Here is an 18182-nt window from a genome sequence, read left to right on the forward strand (position 1 = left end):
TATCATTCCTCCCAACCAAATAGCTAAAATCAGAATAGGCCATTCCCATTCCAGACCCCTGTTCCCATGAGCCAAATAGACCCTAAGACATTATTCCAGGGATTAAGAAGGATCTGAACTGTGCGTAAAGGACAGACATTTCCCCTGCTTGACATTTACTTTTTTTTGACGTACCAGAACAGGTCCTCATCAACACAGCTCTCATTGCTAAGGCCCCTGGAGTACTGCCATCCCTCCGCGAAAACATAAACATATATGTATGAGTCCGTAGGTATGTCATGAATATTATTCAAACTTACAACAATTACAAGAGGACCTGATCTCCAGGTCCACCGTATGCATATTCCCATATATAATTCTGTGGAATCAATGTGCTCATCAAAATGAGGGATGGCTGCAATATGAACAAGAGGACTAAAATCATGATGCTCAGAATTGATCCACACGGAATCTCTCTGAATTTACACCAGCCTAGTTGGGTGAGTATTCAATAGCCAAGTTTTCTGCCAGAAGTCTCCAAGTATAGCTCCATGTTGACACCAACAAGATGATGGCATCTGATGCTACAGTACAAACAAACCAGGAACAGACTTCTTTGAGAATATTTCCATAATGGCCATGAACTCCCAGCAGATCAGCATAATTCATTTATATGTATGAGATATTCTTAGCCAAAATAATTGAGAATGTCCATCATAAGACAGTGGTATGGTACAGGTCAAAACAGGGTACAATATTTCTCATCTGAAACTTAAGACCATAACTTCATTCTGGAAATGCAATCACTATCTAGAATGGAAAAGTTAAATACGATTAATTGATTGCAACAAATATGAATACCTCTACTCCTGCGGTAGAAGTGTGATCTCGATTTCTTGGAGTGATTTTCCTTTGGTTTCTATCACATTTCTCTTTACAAAAACCACTGCCATCAAGCAGAAGGTTGCGAAGACAGTATATAAAACCTGTGGCCCAAGATGTTCCAGAAAATGCAAGAACAGTAATCCCACAAAAAAGTTTACCACCTGAAAGCCAAGAGTAAGATCCAGAGCATGAGGAAATAAGCGCCTATTACCACTGTGAGCATTCGGTTGCAAAAGCCACCCCAAGTATACAAGTGATTGATAAGCTGATGGATATGCCATATTACAAAAAAATTATGTTGATGCATATATGAAGATGAAAAATACACAATTACCAATTTGTCAATGGCTTCTCACCAAGTGAATCAGCACCAATGAGTACAGTACAGAAAAAAAAAATGAAAGCAATGAAACCATCGCAAAGGATAGTTTTCCCCACATCCCAATCCCCCCCCCCCTCCCCCCCATTTATAAAAAAATAAAAAAATAAAATCAGCTCCCAAGAACTTGATTCACTCCAAACTAGTTGATTTCTCAGCCATGATCTTTGCATCAAATCGAACTTCCATTATGGGATCACAACATGAAGTTAATTCATGCAAAGTTGTGTTTGGTTGCAGTGCAATTTTATTTGCACTATTGCAAATGTATAGGAATGCAAATGAAAAAAAAAATGCAAATTTTGGTTTAATTTTGTTTTGGGTTTTAGTTTATTCTGCTTTAAGTCTTATTTTACTTCATTTTTAATGCAACCAAACAAAATAAGGTAAAATTTGAAACAAAAATAAATCAAAACTTGCAGCTAAATAATTTGCACCACCATAGTTTTGCATCAGTGCAAATTCATTTGCACTGCAACTAAACACGGGATTCTCAAGACAAATATTAAACTGGAATCCCAATTCACAGGGATGGGCTTCTTCAAGTGCAAATTCTAAATTCAGCTCACACGAGAAGGAAAACACCAAAAAGAAAAAACAGAAAAACACAAGAATGAGAATATTACCCAATGTACAGACATACATATGGCCATAGCTTTTGCTCTAATGCGGCTTGGGAAAATTTCTGGTAGAAGGAGACTTGGGACTGGACCAGCTCCCAGTGCAAATATTAAGACAAACCTGCATAAACAAGTCCATAATTGGTCAACATACCGTAGTATCTCCATTGCAATGCCTGAGACTCTACAAAGTATCTACCTAAGTCAGGAAGACTATTGCTTGTAGTTCTTTGCATGATGATTCAGTGATTTGGGACCACATTTTTATAGGGCCTTTTTAAGCAGAAAAATTAATGAGTTCATAATGCTCCTTCAAAGAATTGAGAATGCTCCTATTTTTCCCAATCAAAGGGATGAAATCATGTGGAAATAGAATTCCCATGGAAAGTTCTCAGGTTGTTCTTTCTATGCAACATTCGTGCATGGTAAAATCAATCATCATGAGGTTGGGGGAATTTAAGGCAGGCAAGTTTCCCTTAAAAATGAAGTGTTTATGTGACTAGTCTTCCTTGACAAAGTCCTTGTGATCAATCATCTTAAATCATATGATCATTCCTATTCCAAGTTCCAACTAGATCAAGTTTCTGTAAAGGGATGGAAGAGTAAGTAAATCATCCATTTCTCCACTGCTCCATGTCATCTCTGCTTTGAGAGTTCTCTTTTTCTTTATGGATTTTATGGGTTGGTCCCCCACACTCTTTGGAAAGCTACTGAATCTGGGCCAGTTGTTGAGGTTGGTATCCCCGAGAGTATGGTCTCATCTGCTGTTTATTGGAACATCTAGAAGAAAAGAAATAGGAGATTTTTTTAGAAAAGGAAAAATCCTTCTCAGTTGTGTGTAGATGGTAGTAGTATCATTTTTTCTTAGTCAATTTCTCTCACAAACTTCAGCTCTTTTGGAATGTAAGATTTTTTATTCAATTGGACGGCTGTTGTGGGTGTAAAGAATGGCATATTATAATGTTTTCTCATACTTTCCCTCTCTTTGGTATATCTATATACTTAAGGACTCATTCCCAACTCAGCTTCAATTTACTTTTTCTCGTTGAACCAGGTGTATGTGTATGTGCATAGTAGTCATTATAACGTAGTGGATCTCAGGTGAATGAAAAGAGAGAGAAAATTGAAGCCAAGTTGGTGAAAGAAAAACATGAAATTCCATCTATCTTCATTTTTCTTTTTCCCTTTCTCTTCCCTTCAGTGGACATGGGACTAAACCCGCAATGTCATAGTTGTACAGTAAGGATATAGGAACTACAAGTTAACCATCATAGCTTTGTTGTTGAACTTATTTATCTGTATCTAGTAGACAAATAGAAAAAGAAAAGAACATCTAGATCTCTAAGACTAACTTTGAGACATCCAGGCTGTGTTTACTCACAATAACATTCCACCAACAGAAAGATACAAAGCTTCAGAGCCTGATGTATGAAAACTTGCAGCAACGACCTGAAGACCCAATGCTACTGCCTGGACCAAGCATATGCATAAAGAAGAGATGTGTCAGATTTCTGAGAACAATACAGTGCACTATTCAGAAGTCAAGCTCTGATAATATGACCAGTAGTAGTTTATACCTATACGTGTGATTACCATACATGTCATAGATAGGTTGGACCTTCCATTCAACAGGTCCAATCTTTAAAATATTGAAATTCAATTTGGAGGTTACAAATAACACCCCAACAGTCAGGGGAAGCAAGTACTTGTCCAAAGGGGGAAAATTGCAAATCCAAATCCATCTGGGAGCCCATATTGGAAAAGGTGGATAGAAAATTAGCATCATGGAAGACCAAGTCTTGTCCAAAGGGGGAAAAGTCACTTTAATTAAAACTGTGCTGTCTTCCCTTCCTGTGTTCTATCTATCTCTATTTCTAATTCCTGCTAAGTGGACAGCAGCTTTTGAAAAGAGAATGAGGAACTTTCTGTGGAGAGGATGGAAGGAAGAATCAAAATGTCACTTGGTAAACTGGAAGAAAATCTGCTGCTCTAAAGCAAATGGGGGACTAGGGATCAGATCAGTGACAGATGTTAACACTGCATTGCTTGGAAAATGGTTATGGTATGGAGATTTAATGATCAGTCAAATAGCCTGTGGAGAAGGATAATTGTGGCCAAATATGGGTCTAGTAGCAGGGAGTGGGAAACAGAAGAGGTCAGATCAGCCTACGAATGTTCAAACTGGATGGCAATTCGGAAAATACAGCCTCAGTTTCTGAAGGGCATCAAATATAAAGTGGGAAATGACCAGAGGGTTCTCTTTTGGAAGGATCATTAGTGTGAAGAAGGACCTTTGATGTCCTTATTTCCTGATCTGTTTGAAATAGCTACAAACAAGAATGCAACTGTAGCTGATTATTTGGAAAGACAATGGATATTGCATGTGGAACCCCCAATTCAGGAGGAACCTAAACGATTGGGAGGTGACTTCTCTGATCAGCTTGCTCCAGATTCTATATGACTCAGAGACGTCTGGTATAGGGGAAGACAAAAGAAGTTGGATGTTTGAGAAATCAGTAGTTTTTCTGTAAAATCATTTTTCAAATATGTAGCAAGGGAGGACACCACTCCCTTTCCAAGTGACAAGGTTTGGATTAAAGCTGTTCCTTCTAAACTGGCTTATTCTTTGTATGGTCAGCAGTGTTGGATAAGATCCTAACAAAACAGAATCTAGTCATAAGAGGTTTACAGGTGGAAGATTTGGCTTGCCCTTTATGCAATGGAAATGTGGAGTCGTCTGGCCATTTGTTGTTTCACTGTGAATATACTCATTGGATCTGGTTAAGAATGGTAGGTTTGTTTGATGTAAAGTTGTGATTCCCAGCTGAAGTGAAGGGGCATAGAGACATGGTGTCTAGAAGGATTAAGTAGGGCTGGAAAGATAGCATGGAGCATACTCCCCTCAGCAGTATTATGGGCTGTGTGGTGCGAAAGAAACAGGATATTGTTTGAAGGGACTCAGGCTCCAAAGGAAGCAATCTTAAGTAAAATTCTGGGGATGGCTCATTCATGGTTGGCAGTTCACCCTTTATTTAGAAATAGACATTCTAGTTCTTTCTTTGATTTTGACTTCCTTTTTGTGAGGAAAAGTTAATCTGTATTGGGCATTGGGCTGTATTGAGCAGAATTGTGTATCCTCTGTTCAGTTTCTCATTGTACAGGTTTCATTGTTTTTTGCCCTTTTGATTTTAATGAAATACTTTACATTACAGTTAAAAAAAAAAACAGTCAGGGGAAACAAGTCCATAAATCAGATGGTTATGATCATCACAACTTGATTTCCTCAGAAGATTCTGAATTTTGGACCATGAAATGGATGGAGAGAACAGAAACATTACATGCATCATAGACAAGATTATGGTTTTTAAACAAAATGGTTAGAGTCAAGGTTCTGATACCAACAGCCGGTATATGAAGATAAGTTTCATAAAATGGTTTCTGAAAACAATTTACCATTCCCAAAAAGCTCCCCATGAGAAGAACTTTCCTCCCTAGCTTATCCATCAAAATCATTGCAATGATTGACCCTGAAAACAATTCATGTAGTTAAAGGACTTTCTACACTTCCAACTTCCACCAAAAACAAGCAAGCCACTTAAGACTATAGCCATCCATACCAGACAAATTTGCAAGTCCCACACATATGTTTGCCAGGTCTGAAGGTACACCCGCACTTTTAAAGACGGTTGATGAGAAATAGAATACAGCATTAATTCCTGATAGCTGTTGTAAAGCAAAAAGTGTTGACCCAATAAAAACAACTGCAAAAGGAAGAGTTTATGAAACTTGCATTTTAAAAGAAAAAGAAAATATATGGGACAAAAATATATTTAAGAACGCTATCACCATAAGCACCTCTGAAATGGCGACCATAAAACAGCTCTGAGAACTTCACAGTTTCTGTTTCATCCCCTCTGTCTGACTTTGCTAGTTCAACCATTGCAGATTTGACATGTGACCCACCTAAGAGCTTCTCAAACTCAACTTCAGCTTCAACATATCGTCCTTGCTGTAAAATATAAGAAATTTTAAGCATCCTCTATTCCTATAAGAACATGACATGAAGGCTGATAGTATGTGTGATGTGTGGTAGGTTCCTCTGCAGGACTCCGCATTATGAAAGTTGGCAAGTCAACCACCATATTATATTCACATGTCAAGCACATCCAGACACTTACACAATGCCAATTGCCAATATATTTCAGGTTTTCAGATGTTTCTGGAACCTGACCTTCCCCATTACTCAAGAAATACTATGGAAGACATGGATATGAATGTCATATGCATTAAAAATGCATTGTCCACACATGTATTTTTTTTTTTTACTTTTATAGATTGATACAACATTGTATCATGTTAATACACAAAGAGACGCTTTTAGTAGAATTTGGATTAGCTGAATGCAATAGATGTTCAGCAGGCTGTGGAACCAATGGTAATGCCCCACGCCAGTGATAAAATACATGGGACCCACAGTGAGAAATTAAATGGTTGTGAGTCTCACGTATTTTATTATTGGCATGGAGAGTTATCATTGGTTCCACAGCCCACTGAACAGCTAATCCTTGCTCCCATCAGTAAACATATTATGTCATGTCAATACTACGTCTACCCACATATAGGAATTTTGGTATCATAGATTAACATACATATTCTAATAGGTATAGATTGAAACACATATCAGTGTATATGTGACACAAATGTACTCTCTTGCAAAGGAAGAAACCACACCAGTGTAGTCATGGTATCCATGTGAGTTATGGGTGTTTAGCCCTGTCAAGGTGAGCCATTACCTAGGAGTAGAAACTGCTGATAATTGATTCTGATGTATGCTTTGTGAAGAAAAGTAGTAGAAGCTGAAAGGTTTCAGCAAGAGAGAGAGAGAGAGAGAGAGAGAGAGAGAAGAAGAAGAAGAAGAAAAGATAGTGGGATGTCACCAGAATTGAAATTAGGTCTGGCCGCCAACCCCTCTTGATTTATATACTTAAAATAAAAGAATGAAAGATTACAAAGATACCCTTAGTAGGGCGGCTACTTTAAGTAGCTGAACAGTCACAACTTAAAATAACATAAACTAATGGGCCTAAGGCCCAAAAACTTCCTAACTAAATAACTTAAATAAAAATAAAACAAAGCTGGGCCCAATAACTTAAAATCGGCCCAAACTCAACACTTCCCCTCAAGTTGGGAGTAAATGTCACACATTCCCAACTTGCGTAGATCATGCTCCAGCTTGTTTCTTGCAACACCTTTTGTAAGAACATCAGCAAGCTGCAAATCAGAAGCAATGTATGGAAGACAAACTTCCCCTGAGGTCACCCTTTCTCCTATGAAATGTCTGTCCACTTCAATGTGCTTTGTCCTGTCAGGCTGAACTGGGTTGTGGGCAATGTTAATTGCGGCCTAATTATCATAGTACAGCATCATAGGTTCTTCTGCCTCTATACCAATTTCTCCTAATAAGGAATGGATCCAGAGAAGCTCTGAAACTCCATGTGCCATGGCTCTGTATTCAGCTTCTGCACTTGACCTTGCCACAACTGCATGTTCCTTACTTTTCCACAAAACTAGATTGCCTCCACCAAGAGTACAAACTCCTGATGTAGATCTCCTATCATCTAGGCATCCTGCCGAATCAGCATCTATGTAAGCCTCTAACTTAAATAGTCCATGGTCAGCAAATAGTATGCCTCTACCAGGGTGTCCCTTTAGATAAGCAAGAATCCTGTCAACAGCCTCCCAATGCTGGACTCGTGGGGCATGCATGTATTGACTCACCACACTCACTGCATAAGAGATGTCTAGTCTTGTCATACATAAATATAGCAACCGCCCCACTAGTCTCTGATATCTCCCAATGTCCTTCACCAACTCACTTTCTGATGCATTAATTTTGTGATTCTGGTCAATAGTACTAGCTGCCTTTGTTCCAAGTTTCCCTATTTCTTGTAAAAGGTCCAGAACATACTTCCTCTGAGAAATAAAAATTCCATGCTTTGACCTTGCTACCTCAATGCCCAAAAAATACCTCAGTTCCCCAGGATCCTTAATTTCAAATTCTATATGCAGATTCTTCTTCAAACTGTCAATCTCACTCAAGTCATTTCCTGTAACTACAATGTCATCCACACAAACTATCAGAACTGACACCAGGGACCCCCTCCGCTTCACAAACAAAGTATGGTCTAATTAAGTCTGAGTATAGCCAAAAACAATCAAGGCTTTCCTGAACCTGTCAAATCACGCTCTGGGAGACAGTTTTAAACCATAAAGAGAATTCTTCAATCTGTATACCTTCCCCTTTTTAGCATCACTGTAGAAACCAACAGGAAGATCCATATATACTTCTTGTAGGCCCCCATTAAGAAAGGCATTTTTTACATCAAGCTGGAAAAGGGGCCAAGAGTATGTAGCGGCAAGAGAGAGAAGGATTCGAATAGAAGTCATTTTTGCAACTGGTGCAAAGGTCTCTAAGTAATCAATGCCATAGGTTTGAGTGTACCCTTTTGCAACCAGTCTAGCCTTATGCTTCCATCTGCCTTGTATTTAACTATATAAACCCATCTGCATCCAGCAGTCTCCTTGCCCTCTAGTAGATCCACAATCTCCCACGTCTGATTCTTAATTAAAGCTGCCATTTCTTCCTGCATACCTATCTTCCACTCAGGTTTGGAGAGCCTCCTTGACACCCTTGGGTATAGACACAGAGTCGAGGGAAGAAAGAATGGCACGATAAGGAGAAAGTCCACTGTAGGAGAGATACCGTGAGATACAATGAGCAGTATACTTTCTCTTCCCTTTTCTGAGTGCAATAGGAAGGTCCAGGTCATCTGTAATGGGGTTAGTGGAATCAATAGGAACTGAAGCATCAGAGGGATCAAGAGGAATACCTGAGTCAGTGTCAGCCGAATCTGGAGTCTCCGAAGAACTGATAAGAAGTGATGTGGGTTCTTCTACAGTGGAATCAACCTCCCTGTAAAGGCGATGTCGTGAGTAGCACTGAGAAACAGGACGCAAGGGAGGTGGTAAGGTAGGAGACATAGGAGGGACAGACGCAGGAGTGAACACAGGGACTGGAACCAGAAGAGGAATAGACTGCTCACTTCCTTCCCCAAAACACTCCCCCTGAGAAGAACCCTTTGGGAAAAAAGATGTGGACTCAAAAAAGGTGACATCCATAGTAACATACTAACTCCCAAAGATTGGGTCATCGCAACAGTACCCTTTCTGATTTTTTGCATACCCAAGAAAAACACACTTCTTTGCCTTCAGGTCAAGCTTCGAGCGGTGAGGACCAAGAACATGAGCAAAGCAAACACAACCAAAAACCCTGAGAAGAATGTGGGACATCTCCCCCTTAGGAAAAATAAGGATGAATGGAAATAAGAAACGAAAGAAGGAAAAGACAAATGTTCCAAACGATTATGCCAAAGCATAATCTGACCTACAGACTCTGACTCAAAATCCCTGCTAACATGATGACTTTGATGATTTGGAAGCGCATTCAAAAGGTAAATTCCATTCACCTCACAACCACTCCCAATTGTCCTCTTTGAAACCAGATCCTGCAAAACACAATGACCATGAGAAAAAATCACTAAGCAATTCAAGTTCTTAGTCAAACTACTAACAGATAACAAGTTAGTACTCAATCTGGGTACATGGAGGACAAAGGGTAGGGAAATGGAACCAGTTATCTTGACAGACCCCTTCCCAGCAATGAGAACATGGGATCCATTGGCTGTGGAAACTCTGTCTCTACCAGAGCAGAGTTGGTAAGCGGAGAAAATAGTGGAACTATGGGTCATATGCTTTGAGGCTCCAGAATCTATAATCCAAGGAGGTCCCTCCTTACCTATAGTAGAAACATAGTTTGTAGTGGCATGTGAACTACCTATATGAGCAAAGGAAGTAGAATGTCCACCACCAGATCCACCTGTACCTAGTTGTCCACCTAATAACAAATTAGGGATGACTGTACCTCGCTGATTAAGTAACTACCCATATCTATCAAGTTCGGCCCTCACCACAACAGCTGCAATAGACTCCAAAGTAGTTGTAGTAGGGGGCCCCGGTAAGTCACCGGTTGCTGCCATATTAACATTTCCCTTCTTGTTTTTGAGTCTATTCGGCACAAGGTGAGGGTGAAGCTTCCAACAAGTATCTCTCGTGTGTTTAGGCTTCTTACAGTAGTCACAGATCAAGTCCCTCTTATCTTCCTTCCTGATTTCACTGCCACCCCAAATCTCCACTTTGTTTAGGTTTCACAGTACTAACCATAGATGACTATTCAAGACCCAAACTCTTCATCATCACATTCCTCCTACTCTCTTCCTCTGATACAAAGGCATATGCCTGAGAGAGAGTAACACTATCCCTGGAAAGGATATGTTGCCTTGCAATGTCATATTCGGGATTAAGACCAGCAAGAAATTCAAAGACTCTATTCTTCTCTAAGAGCTTCTTGTAGGCAGCTGCATCCTTACTACTTTCCCAAACCACTGTCTCCAAATGGTCTATCTCCTGCCATAGGGTTTTTAGGGCCGAAAAATAAACAACAATAGGTTTATCTCCCTGTCCGGTAGCAATAACCTGGCTCCTCGACTAGTAGGCCCTAGCAACATTCTCACTTTGTGAATAGGTTTCTACAACCCCTTCCCAAATTTCCTTAGTTGTATTTGCCCACAAAAAGTTTTTACTTATATGGGGCAGCATAGAATTGCACAACCAAGTCATTACCATATAATTTTCCTGTACCCATTGGGAGCAGTTAGTTTTGGGTTTCACTTCCTCACCAGTGATATACCCCAACTTCCCACAAGCACCAATGGCCATCTTTGCAGATTGTGACCATTCTAAATAGTTTGTACCATCTAACTTAACTATAGTGATGGTTCCAGCCCCGAAAAGGTCTCCAACACCTCCTCCCCCTTGTTCCATTTCACTCCCCAGTTTGTTTTTAGCTTTGTGGCCCTCCGTTAATCCCCAAAAAAAGGGTTAGAAAATCACTTTAAAATGAAGAAATATGAGATAATTCCCTTCAGGCACCACAGACACCCTTCTAGTACCCTAGATGGTCCTCCCACAAAAGATTCCCTTTTTGTGAGAGCGGGAGAAGAGAGAGAAGAAGCAGTTGCTCCCTCCAGAGGCCTCCAAAACAAGTGGAACTTGAACCGCCTCCTTCAGAAAACTCCAAGGGACCCTAAAAAATTAGGGCGCCACTTCCTAGGTCAAAATTGAAGAGTCCTACAAAAACAAGACTCTTCCCCTTTTTCCAGCTCTTCCTGAATTTGATGGGAAACCCTAGACCAGCTACAGGGTAAAACAGATTCATAAAAAAATCCAAAAACTGGGCTTACCTAAGGTCTTCGATCAGCCTCTCATATCACCATGCAGTCGGACGATCTAGGGCTGCATGATAGAGCAGCTCAAGAAACCTTCGGCCTGCTTTGATACCAAGTAGAAATTGCTGATAATTGATTCTTACGTATGCTTTGTGAAGAAAAGTAGTAGAAGCTGAAAGGTTTCAGCAAGAGAGAGAGAGAGAGAGAGAAGAAGAAGAAGAAGAAGAAAAAAGAGTGGGATGTCGCCAGAATTGAAATTAGGTCTAGCCGCCAACCCCTCTTGATTTATATACTTAAAATAAAAGAATGAAAGATTACAAAGATACCCTTAGTAGGGCAGCTACTTTAAGTAGCTGAACAGTCACAACTTAAAATAACATAAACTAATGGGCCTAAGGCCCAATAACTTCCTAACTGAATAACTTAAATAAAAATAAAACAAAGCTGGGCCCAATAACTTAAAATCGGCCCAAACTCAACACTAGGTATTGCTTATCAACCAAAATTAAAATGTGTTTGTTAAAAAGCATTCGACTAAAGTTTTTACATGTATAAATAGTAAAAAACAAATATAAAAGCATCGATTTAAGAGATTTCTCATCTAAATTGAATAAATGGTTAAGGTTACTATATTAATCTGGTTTTCATATCAAATGTAATAAATGTAGTATAGGATGGTCAAGAAGATCCTGAACAATATAATCCACTTGCTTGCACAAATCTGATGATATTTCCTTCATACATATTGTAGAAGCAATACGGTGTGTTTCATGATCTGTAAATTCCTAGCCAAATACTATATTAATCTGGTTTTCATATCAGATTTAATAAATGTAGTATAGGATGGTCAAGAAAATCCTGATCAACATAATCCACTTGCTTGCACAAATCTAATGACTGTATACATGGATTAGATATTTCCTTCATACATATTATAGAAGCAATACAGTGTGTTTCATGATCTGTAAATTCCTAACCAAATAATATTATATTCCATATTGAACTGTTGATTCTTTAATATGAAACAGAACCAGGTATCCTTATCCTATTCAATCCCTTAAAGAGCATTTCCCATATTTGCATCCTTCAACACTTTGTCAATGTGCATGTTTGGTGGGACAGGAAGAAATCCAATGAGAGTCTTTCCCTTTATCAAGTGATACAAAATTTACCCCTCGTGCAGTGCCAGTAACATAGTAACCGTATAGGGTTGAAATTTTAACACTGGGACACCTTTAAGCTATGATTAATATAGAGAGAACAAAATAAATATATCTTACCTATCAAAAAAAAAAGTATATCTTTATATCTTTTATGTTGTGTCTCTTCAACTTTTAATCCTCTTTCCTGCTATAAGTTACACAGATACTTCTGTTTATGAAAACAAAAATCATTCATCTAAACATAAATTTCGTTTCAGGATATTTGCATATGCATTAAGGCTGACTATTACTTCTTCAGTTAGTTTTCAATGTATCTTTCCTGCACATGACTGTGTGATCAGAAGTAGTGTATTGCAGTCTCTATGGTAAGAAATGAGAGAATCTTACTGCACATATAAAGAACCTAATTGACTTAAAAATCAGTAGAAGAACAGGATAACAGTTATGTTAAGGACAGAGTAGGAACTTAAACAAGAATTTTTAAGATTCAGTATAGAAACTTGGAGAGGTTTAATACAGTCCAAAGCACTTTCTAGAGTACATGATAGTTCCATGGAAGTAGGTCATAGACTCAGGTCAGATGGGATCCATGGATGCTTGGGATGCAATTAGAAATTCTGATTGGCAGTGTATAATTGATATGGGTGACATTTGCATCAATTGTCTAGCATACATGGGGGAAGTCAAGCAAGAAATTGACAAGTGAAGAAAATGACCCTGTAAAGCCAATGAGGACTTTCTGCACAGAATTCCATACAGAGAGCAAGTACCACAGTAGGAATGGAAGATACCCAGAAACAAACTCGCCACCTGAGAACATGTCAAAGAAATAAAAACATTTTTTAGAGGTTACAAAAGTCTATACCATATGCATGTAAACAGAGGAGAAAAGTACAAAAATGATCATCAAAAGTTTCAGATTTTAATTTCACATTCCTATTTCCTACCAGCCCACAATTCTTTTTGCAGGTATTCCAATGAACAAAGACCCCATAAGCCCAAGGCATGTAGCAATCTGAATAAAGCTGCCATAAGTACCCCTCACAAAAGAAGGTGAAACCTGCCAATGTATATAAGGGAAGATAAGGAGAACGAAGTGTTAAAATCATTTATGGACCCCCAAAACATCATTCAAGCAACAGAAAACCATTCTTTATACCTCTGTCACATAGAGAGCCGCAACAGCTGGACCAAGACCCATCCCTGTTCCAACTAACAACCTTCCAAGAAGCATTCCTTCAATATTTTTTGTTGATGCACTGCAAAAACATGGTTGGCAGAAAACAGACTAATTATATGGTTTAAATGTTAAGACCACTAGATTTACAAATCAATCTCTTGTCTTATACTTTTTCGTAGTTCTATTCAATAACCATATGCACAGGAATTTGTCATTGACATGTAGTAGAAGAATGTCATTACCAATGTTGGCCCCAGCTATCCAGGGTCTTGGGAAGGGTGGATTGGATACAGACTTAACCTCTGGCATTTTGCATGAGATGACCACTCTCAAACTCAAACCTCATTCACAAGCATGTCATCCCAAGATTTTACCATTGCACCAAGAAATTGTGCAATGGGGATAGGACTACATGAAGACCTAACTTCTGCCATTTTGCACAAGATATCCATTATCAAACTCAGAGTCACATTCTCACATTTGTCATCCCTAGATTTTACCATCACACCAAGAAAACATACAAGTCTATCAAACAAAAGAGGACCCCTAGGTAACGGAAACAAGAAGTAAATTGGAATTAGATCTCCACAACATGAAGCTAGCATATTTTAAACAATGTGAGCATTATTACATCTTACAATGCATTATTGAAGTCAAAAGAACTGTTATAATTTCTAGCCAGTGTTGCATGGACACAAGTTGGAATCCAACACATGCCCAAGAGTCTAACTTGGCAATATATGAAAAAGCGGACTCAAAAAAATGTTTATGGAGTAGAATATACAATTAAATGCAGAAGAACTACTGAAGGGTAGTTTTGTAATTCTACTGTTCTGTACTTTATTTTTTCTTTCTTGTACTATAAAAGGCGTGTACTTTAGTGTACAGATCTTTTTATTCTCTTTGAAAGGACAGTCTTGTCTATTCACATAAGTTTAATATAAATACATCTTTTCAGGGTTGGTTCGATCAGACTGATCAACCCTAACAGATCTGGACTTTTGTCTCTCTCTGCTCTCTCTCTCTCTTTCTCGAGCTGACATGGCATCAGAGCAGGCTACTCTCTGATCCTTTTCTCCTCTCTTTGATTAGTGTGACATCTGTTGTTACTGCCGATTGAATCTGGATTGTTTTGATCTATCCAGAGATCAGTTTTCTCTGCTTTGCGAATCCTATGAGAGATTTTATTAGATCTCTCTCATACGACTTTAGTTTGCAGTGAGATTTGAAAGGAAGTGTCGCCTAGGCCCTCTCATCATATTCTGAAAATATCATTGATATCTGAGAAGATTTGAGAGAGATCTATACATCTCTTATGGGCGGCTGCACCCAGACTTTCCTTTTCTGGACTGTGTTTCAAGTTTTTGTCTTCTGCTGAAACTTGGATGATTTCTGGTGACTGTAAGAGGATTCTATTATCAGTTTATTTGATTCTCATACCTTTATTACTTCCTTGCTGCTCGATTAGATCTGTCTTCACTTATTTTCTGTTCAGTATGGCTTTGGAAAATAGCGAATTCATTTCCGTCAAGTTTGATGGGAGTAACTATGCTCTCTGGAAATTTCATTTTCAGTACTTTGTTGAAGGGAAAGGCATGTGGGGTTACATTGACGGTTCCACTTCCATGCCTGACGCAAGTGATGTCAAAGGACTGAAATAGTGGAGAACCGAAAATACTCAGGTTACATCATGGATACTTGGGTCTATCTCAATGGATGTCAACATCCCGATGAGAGGTCTCAAATCTGCCCATGACATGTTCAAATACCTAGAAAAGGTATATCAGCAATCAAATATGTCTAGGCAATTTCAGATCGAAATCGATATCTTCTCCTATGTTCAAGGGGAGAAGAGGATTCAGGAATACTATGCAGGATTTATAAACCTTTGGACTGAACATGAACTGGCTCACTTTGGGGAACTTTCTACAGATTGTTGTGTGAAGACCATGAAGAAACATCTTACTAAGAGGAAGACCATGCATTCCTTGATGCATCTCAGGCCTGACTAAGAAACTCTACGCTCCAGCACTCTCAGTAGAGAACCAGTCCCTGAACTAGATGCAATTCTTGGAGAGTTGTTACGGGAGGAAACATGTCTTCTTACTTTATCTGCACTTGATCAGAAGAAGGAACATGGGATTGATACTGTGTTCTTAGCCACCAAGCAGAAGGGTAAAAAAGACTTCTCAAAGTTGCAGTGTTATGAATGCAAAGAATATGGTCACGTGGCATCCCACTGCAAGAAGAAGAACTTCTGTACTTACTGCAAACAACAAGGACATATCATTGTGGAATGTCCAACTAGGCCTCTTAAGAAAGGAAAGCATAAGGCTTATCAGGCCTCAACCGAATCTGCTACCACTGATGCTGCCACCTCATCATCAGCCCACAAATCAGATGCCCAGGGAAATCTGACTGAAGAAAGGATCCGTGAGCTTATGTCTTCAGCTATTTCTTCTACTTTTTCTGCTTTTGGTCTAGCTGGTAAGTCTGCTTTTATGTGTTCATCTCCGTGTCACATGTGGATTATTGATTCAGGGGCCTCAAATCACATGACTGGGCCCTCCTTTGGTCACTCTCCTAAACCTAGATCCTTTGACAGCCATATTATTACTGCCAATGGTGATTCTTTACCTATATATGGTTGTAATGATTTGTTCTTATCCACCTCTAAGACCAAACCCTTTCATCTTCCCAAAACCTTTTTTGTCCCTAAATTGACTACTAGTTTAATATCTGTTGAACAACTTGTTGATGATGGTAATAATGTTTTATTTACTCGTGATGGTTGTTTCATTCAGGACCAACACACTGGGGAGCTGAAGGGGAAGGGGCATAGGCTTGGGAGGCTGTTTGCTTTGGAATTCGAGACTAAGAGATCTTCACCGGATTCTTGTTTGCTATCTGTTTCTCCTTGTTCTTCTATTTCTTCATGTAATAATGTGTGGCATCTATGGCATAGATGTTTGGGCCACACTCATGCTAAGAATTTGGATTATTTGTTTTCCTCTAGCTGTTTACCTTTGAATACTACCTCAATCAAGAATAGTGATAAATCTTGTTTAACTTGTTGCTATAGTAAAAGTCATGTTTTACCTTTTCCATCTTCTACTAAACATGCATCTACACCTTTTTATCTCATTCATAGTGATGTGTGGTCGTCTCCAGTCATCTCACGCTTGGGTTATAAGTACTTTGTATTATTCATTGATGACTGTACTCATTACACATGGGTTTACTTTCTTCGAAAGAAATCAGAAGTCTTCTCCATGTTTTAAAACTCTCATGCTATGGTAATGACCCAGTTTAAAAGCATCATAAATATTTTGAGGTCAGATTCAAGGGGAGAGTATTATGATGGTGAGGATGGTGAGTTTCAAACCTACCTTAAACAACATGGCATTCAGTCCCAGAGATCTTGTCTTGGTACTCCTCAACAGAATGGAGTATCGAAGCGCAAGAACCGTCATATTGCTAGTATGGTGAGGTCCTTGATACAAGATTCACATGCTCCCCTTATTTCATTGTCCACCAAACCTATCCACCCTTCGTGTCTTCGGATGTGTTTGCTTTGTCCATCTCCCTCCCCATGAACGCACAAAGCTAACAGCTCAATCAGCTATGTGTGCTTTCATGGGATACAGTACGGAACACAAGGGATTTCCTTGTTATGATCCCAAAGTCCGTCAATTGTGCATTTCTCGTAATGTCATATTTCTTGAGAATCTCTCATTCTTTGAACATATTTGTAAATTACCTGCACCATCCATCTCTGTTCTGCATGATTTTGGATCTACAGGTGATTCTCCTTCTCTTCAGCCTCTTCAGACGTACTTCAGGAAGCATCCAGTTCGCCCATTGCCTATGCCTCCTCCATCTCAAGCAACAATGTCTGGTCATTCCTCTCCATCCACCATTACTGTAAGTGCAGATTCTCCTCCTGAGGATTTACCTTCATCTATTCCTTTGCGTCGGTCATCTCATATTTCTCGTCCACCTGATCGCTATGGCTTCTTTTTGAATCATAGCTCCTTCTCTGCTGTTTTGTCATCCACAGATATTCCTAAGTCTTACAGCCAAGCCATAGCAGTAAAGCATTGGAAAGAAGCTATGGATTCAGAGGTTCAAGCTCTATTGGAAAATGACACATGGGATCTTGTCTCTCCTCCTCCAAGTGCCTACATAATTGGTAGTCGGTGGGTTTACACTGTAAAACTCAAATGTGATGGTACTCTGGACAGATATAAGGCCCGTCTGGTTGCTCAAGGATACAAACAAGAGTATGGAATTGACTATGATGAAACTTTTGCACCTATGGCTAAAATGACAACAGTCCGTTTACTCTTGGTCATTACTGCCCTCAAACAGTGGACAATTCATCAGATGGACGTTAAGAATGCCTTCCTCCATGGAGAGTTACAGGAGACAGTTTATATGAAACCACCTCCCGGCTACTGTGACAATCCTCAGTTGGTGTGTAAACTGAAGAAATCTTTATATGGCTTTAAACAAGCTCCAAGAGCTTGGTTTGATCGCTTCCGTACAGTAGTGTTGGAAGCTGGTTTTCAGCAAAGTGCTTCAGACTACTCTCTCTTCACTCTCAAGCGGGCTCAGGGACTAACTCTTCTT

The 18182-nt window shown here is 39.3% G+C and overlaps 1 protein-coding gene across 4 annotated transcripts in view; it reads right to left on the reverse strand.

Moving 5' to 3' along the window:
- Window positions 1-260: 260 nt before the first annotated feature.
- The window catches only part of LOC104595156 (putative plastidic glucose transporter 2), a 33986-nt gene continuing 16064 nt past the window's right edge, over window positions 261-18182 (reverse strand). For 3 of the 4 annotated variants that reach the window (XM_010255756.3, XM_019197385.2, XM_019197386.2), the window contains exons 6-15: window positions 13530-13629; window positions 13318-13430; window positions 13087-13180; window positions 5719-5872; window positions 5481-5624; window positions 5317-5390; window positions 3245-3333; window positions 1870-1984; window positions 841-1025; window positions 261-563 (exon numbers count right to left, since the gene is read on the reverse strand). In XM_010255756.3, coding sequence (XP_010254058.1) covers window positions 843-1025; window positions 1870-1984; window positions 3245-3333; window positions 5317-5390; window positions 5481-5624; window positions 5719-5872; window positions 13087-13180; window positions 13318-13430; window positions 13530-13629 — 1066 coding nt within the window. In that variant the 3' untranslated portion in view covers window positions 261-563; window positions 841-842. The remainder of the gene's footprint in view (window positions 564-840; window positions 1026-1869; window positions 1985-3244; window positions 3334-5316; window positions 5391-5480; window positions 5625-5718; window positions 5873-13086; window positions 13181-13317; window positions 13431-13529; window positions 13630-18182) is intronic. The other variant, XM_010255757.3, reaches the window with a different exon arrangement.

The sequence above is a fragment of the Nelumbo nucifera genome, chromosome 2 (assembly GCF_055504915.1).
Source record: "Nelumbo nucifera cultivar China Antique chromosome 2, China Antique-T2T, whole genome shotgun sequence".
Lineage (NCBI taxonomy): Eukaryota > Viridiplantae > Streptophyta > Magnoliopsida > Proteales > Nelumbonaceae > Nelumbo > Nelumbo nucifera.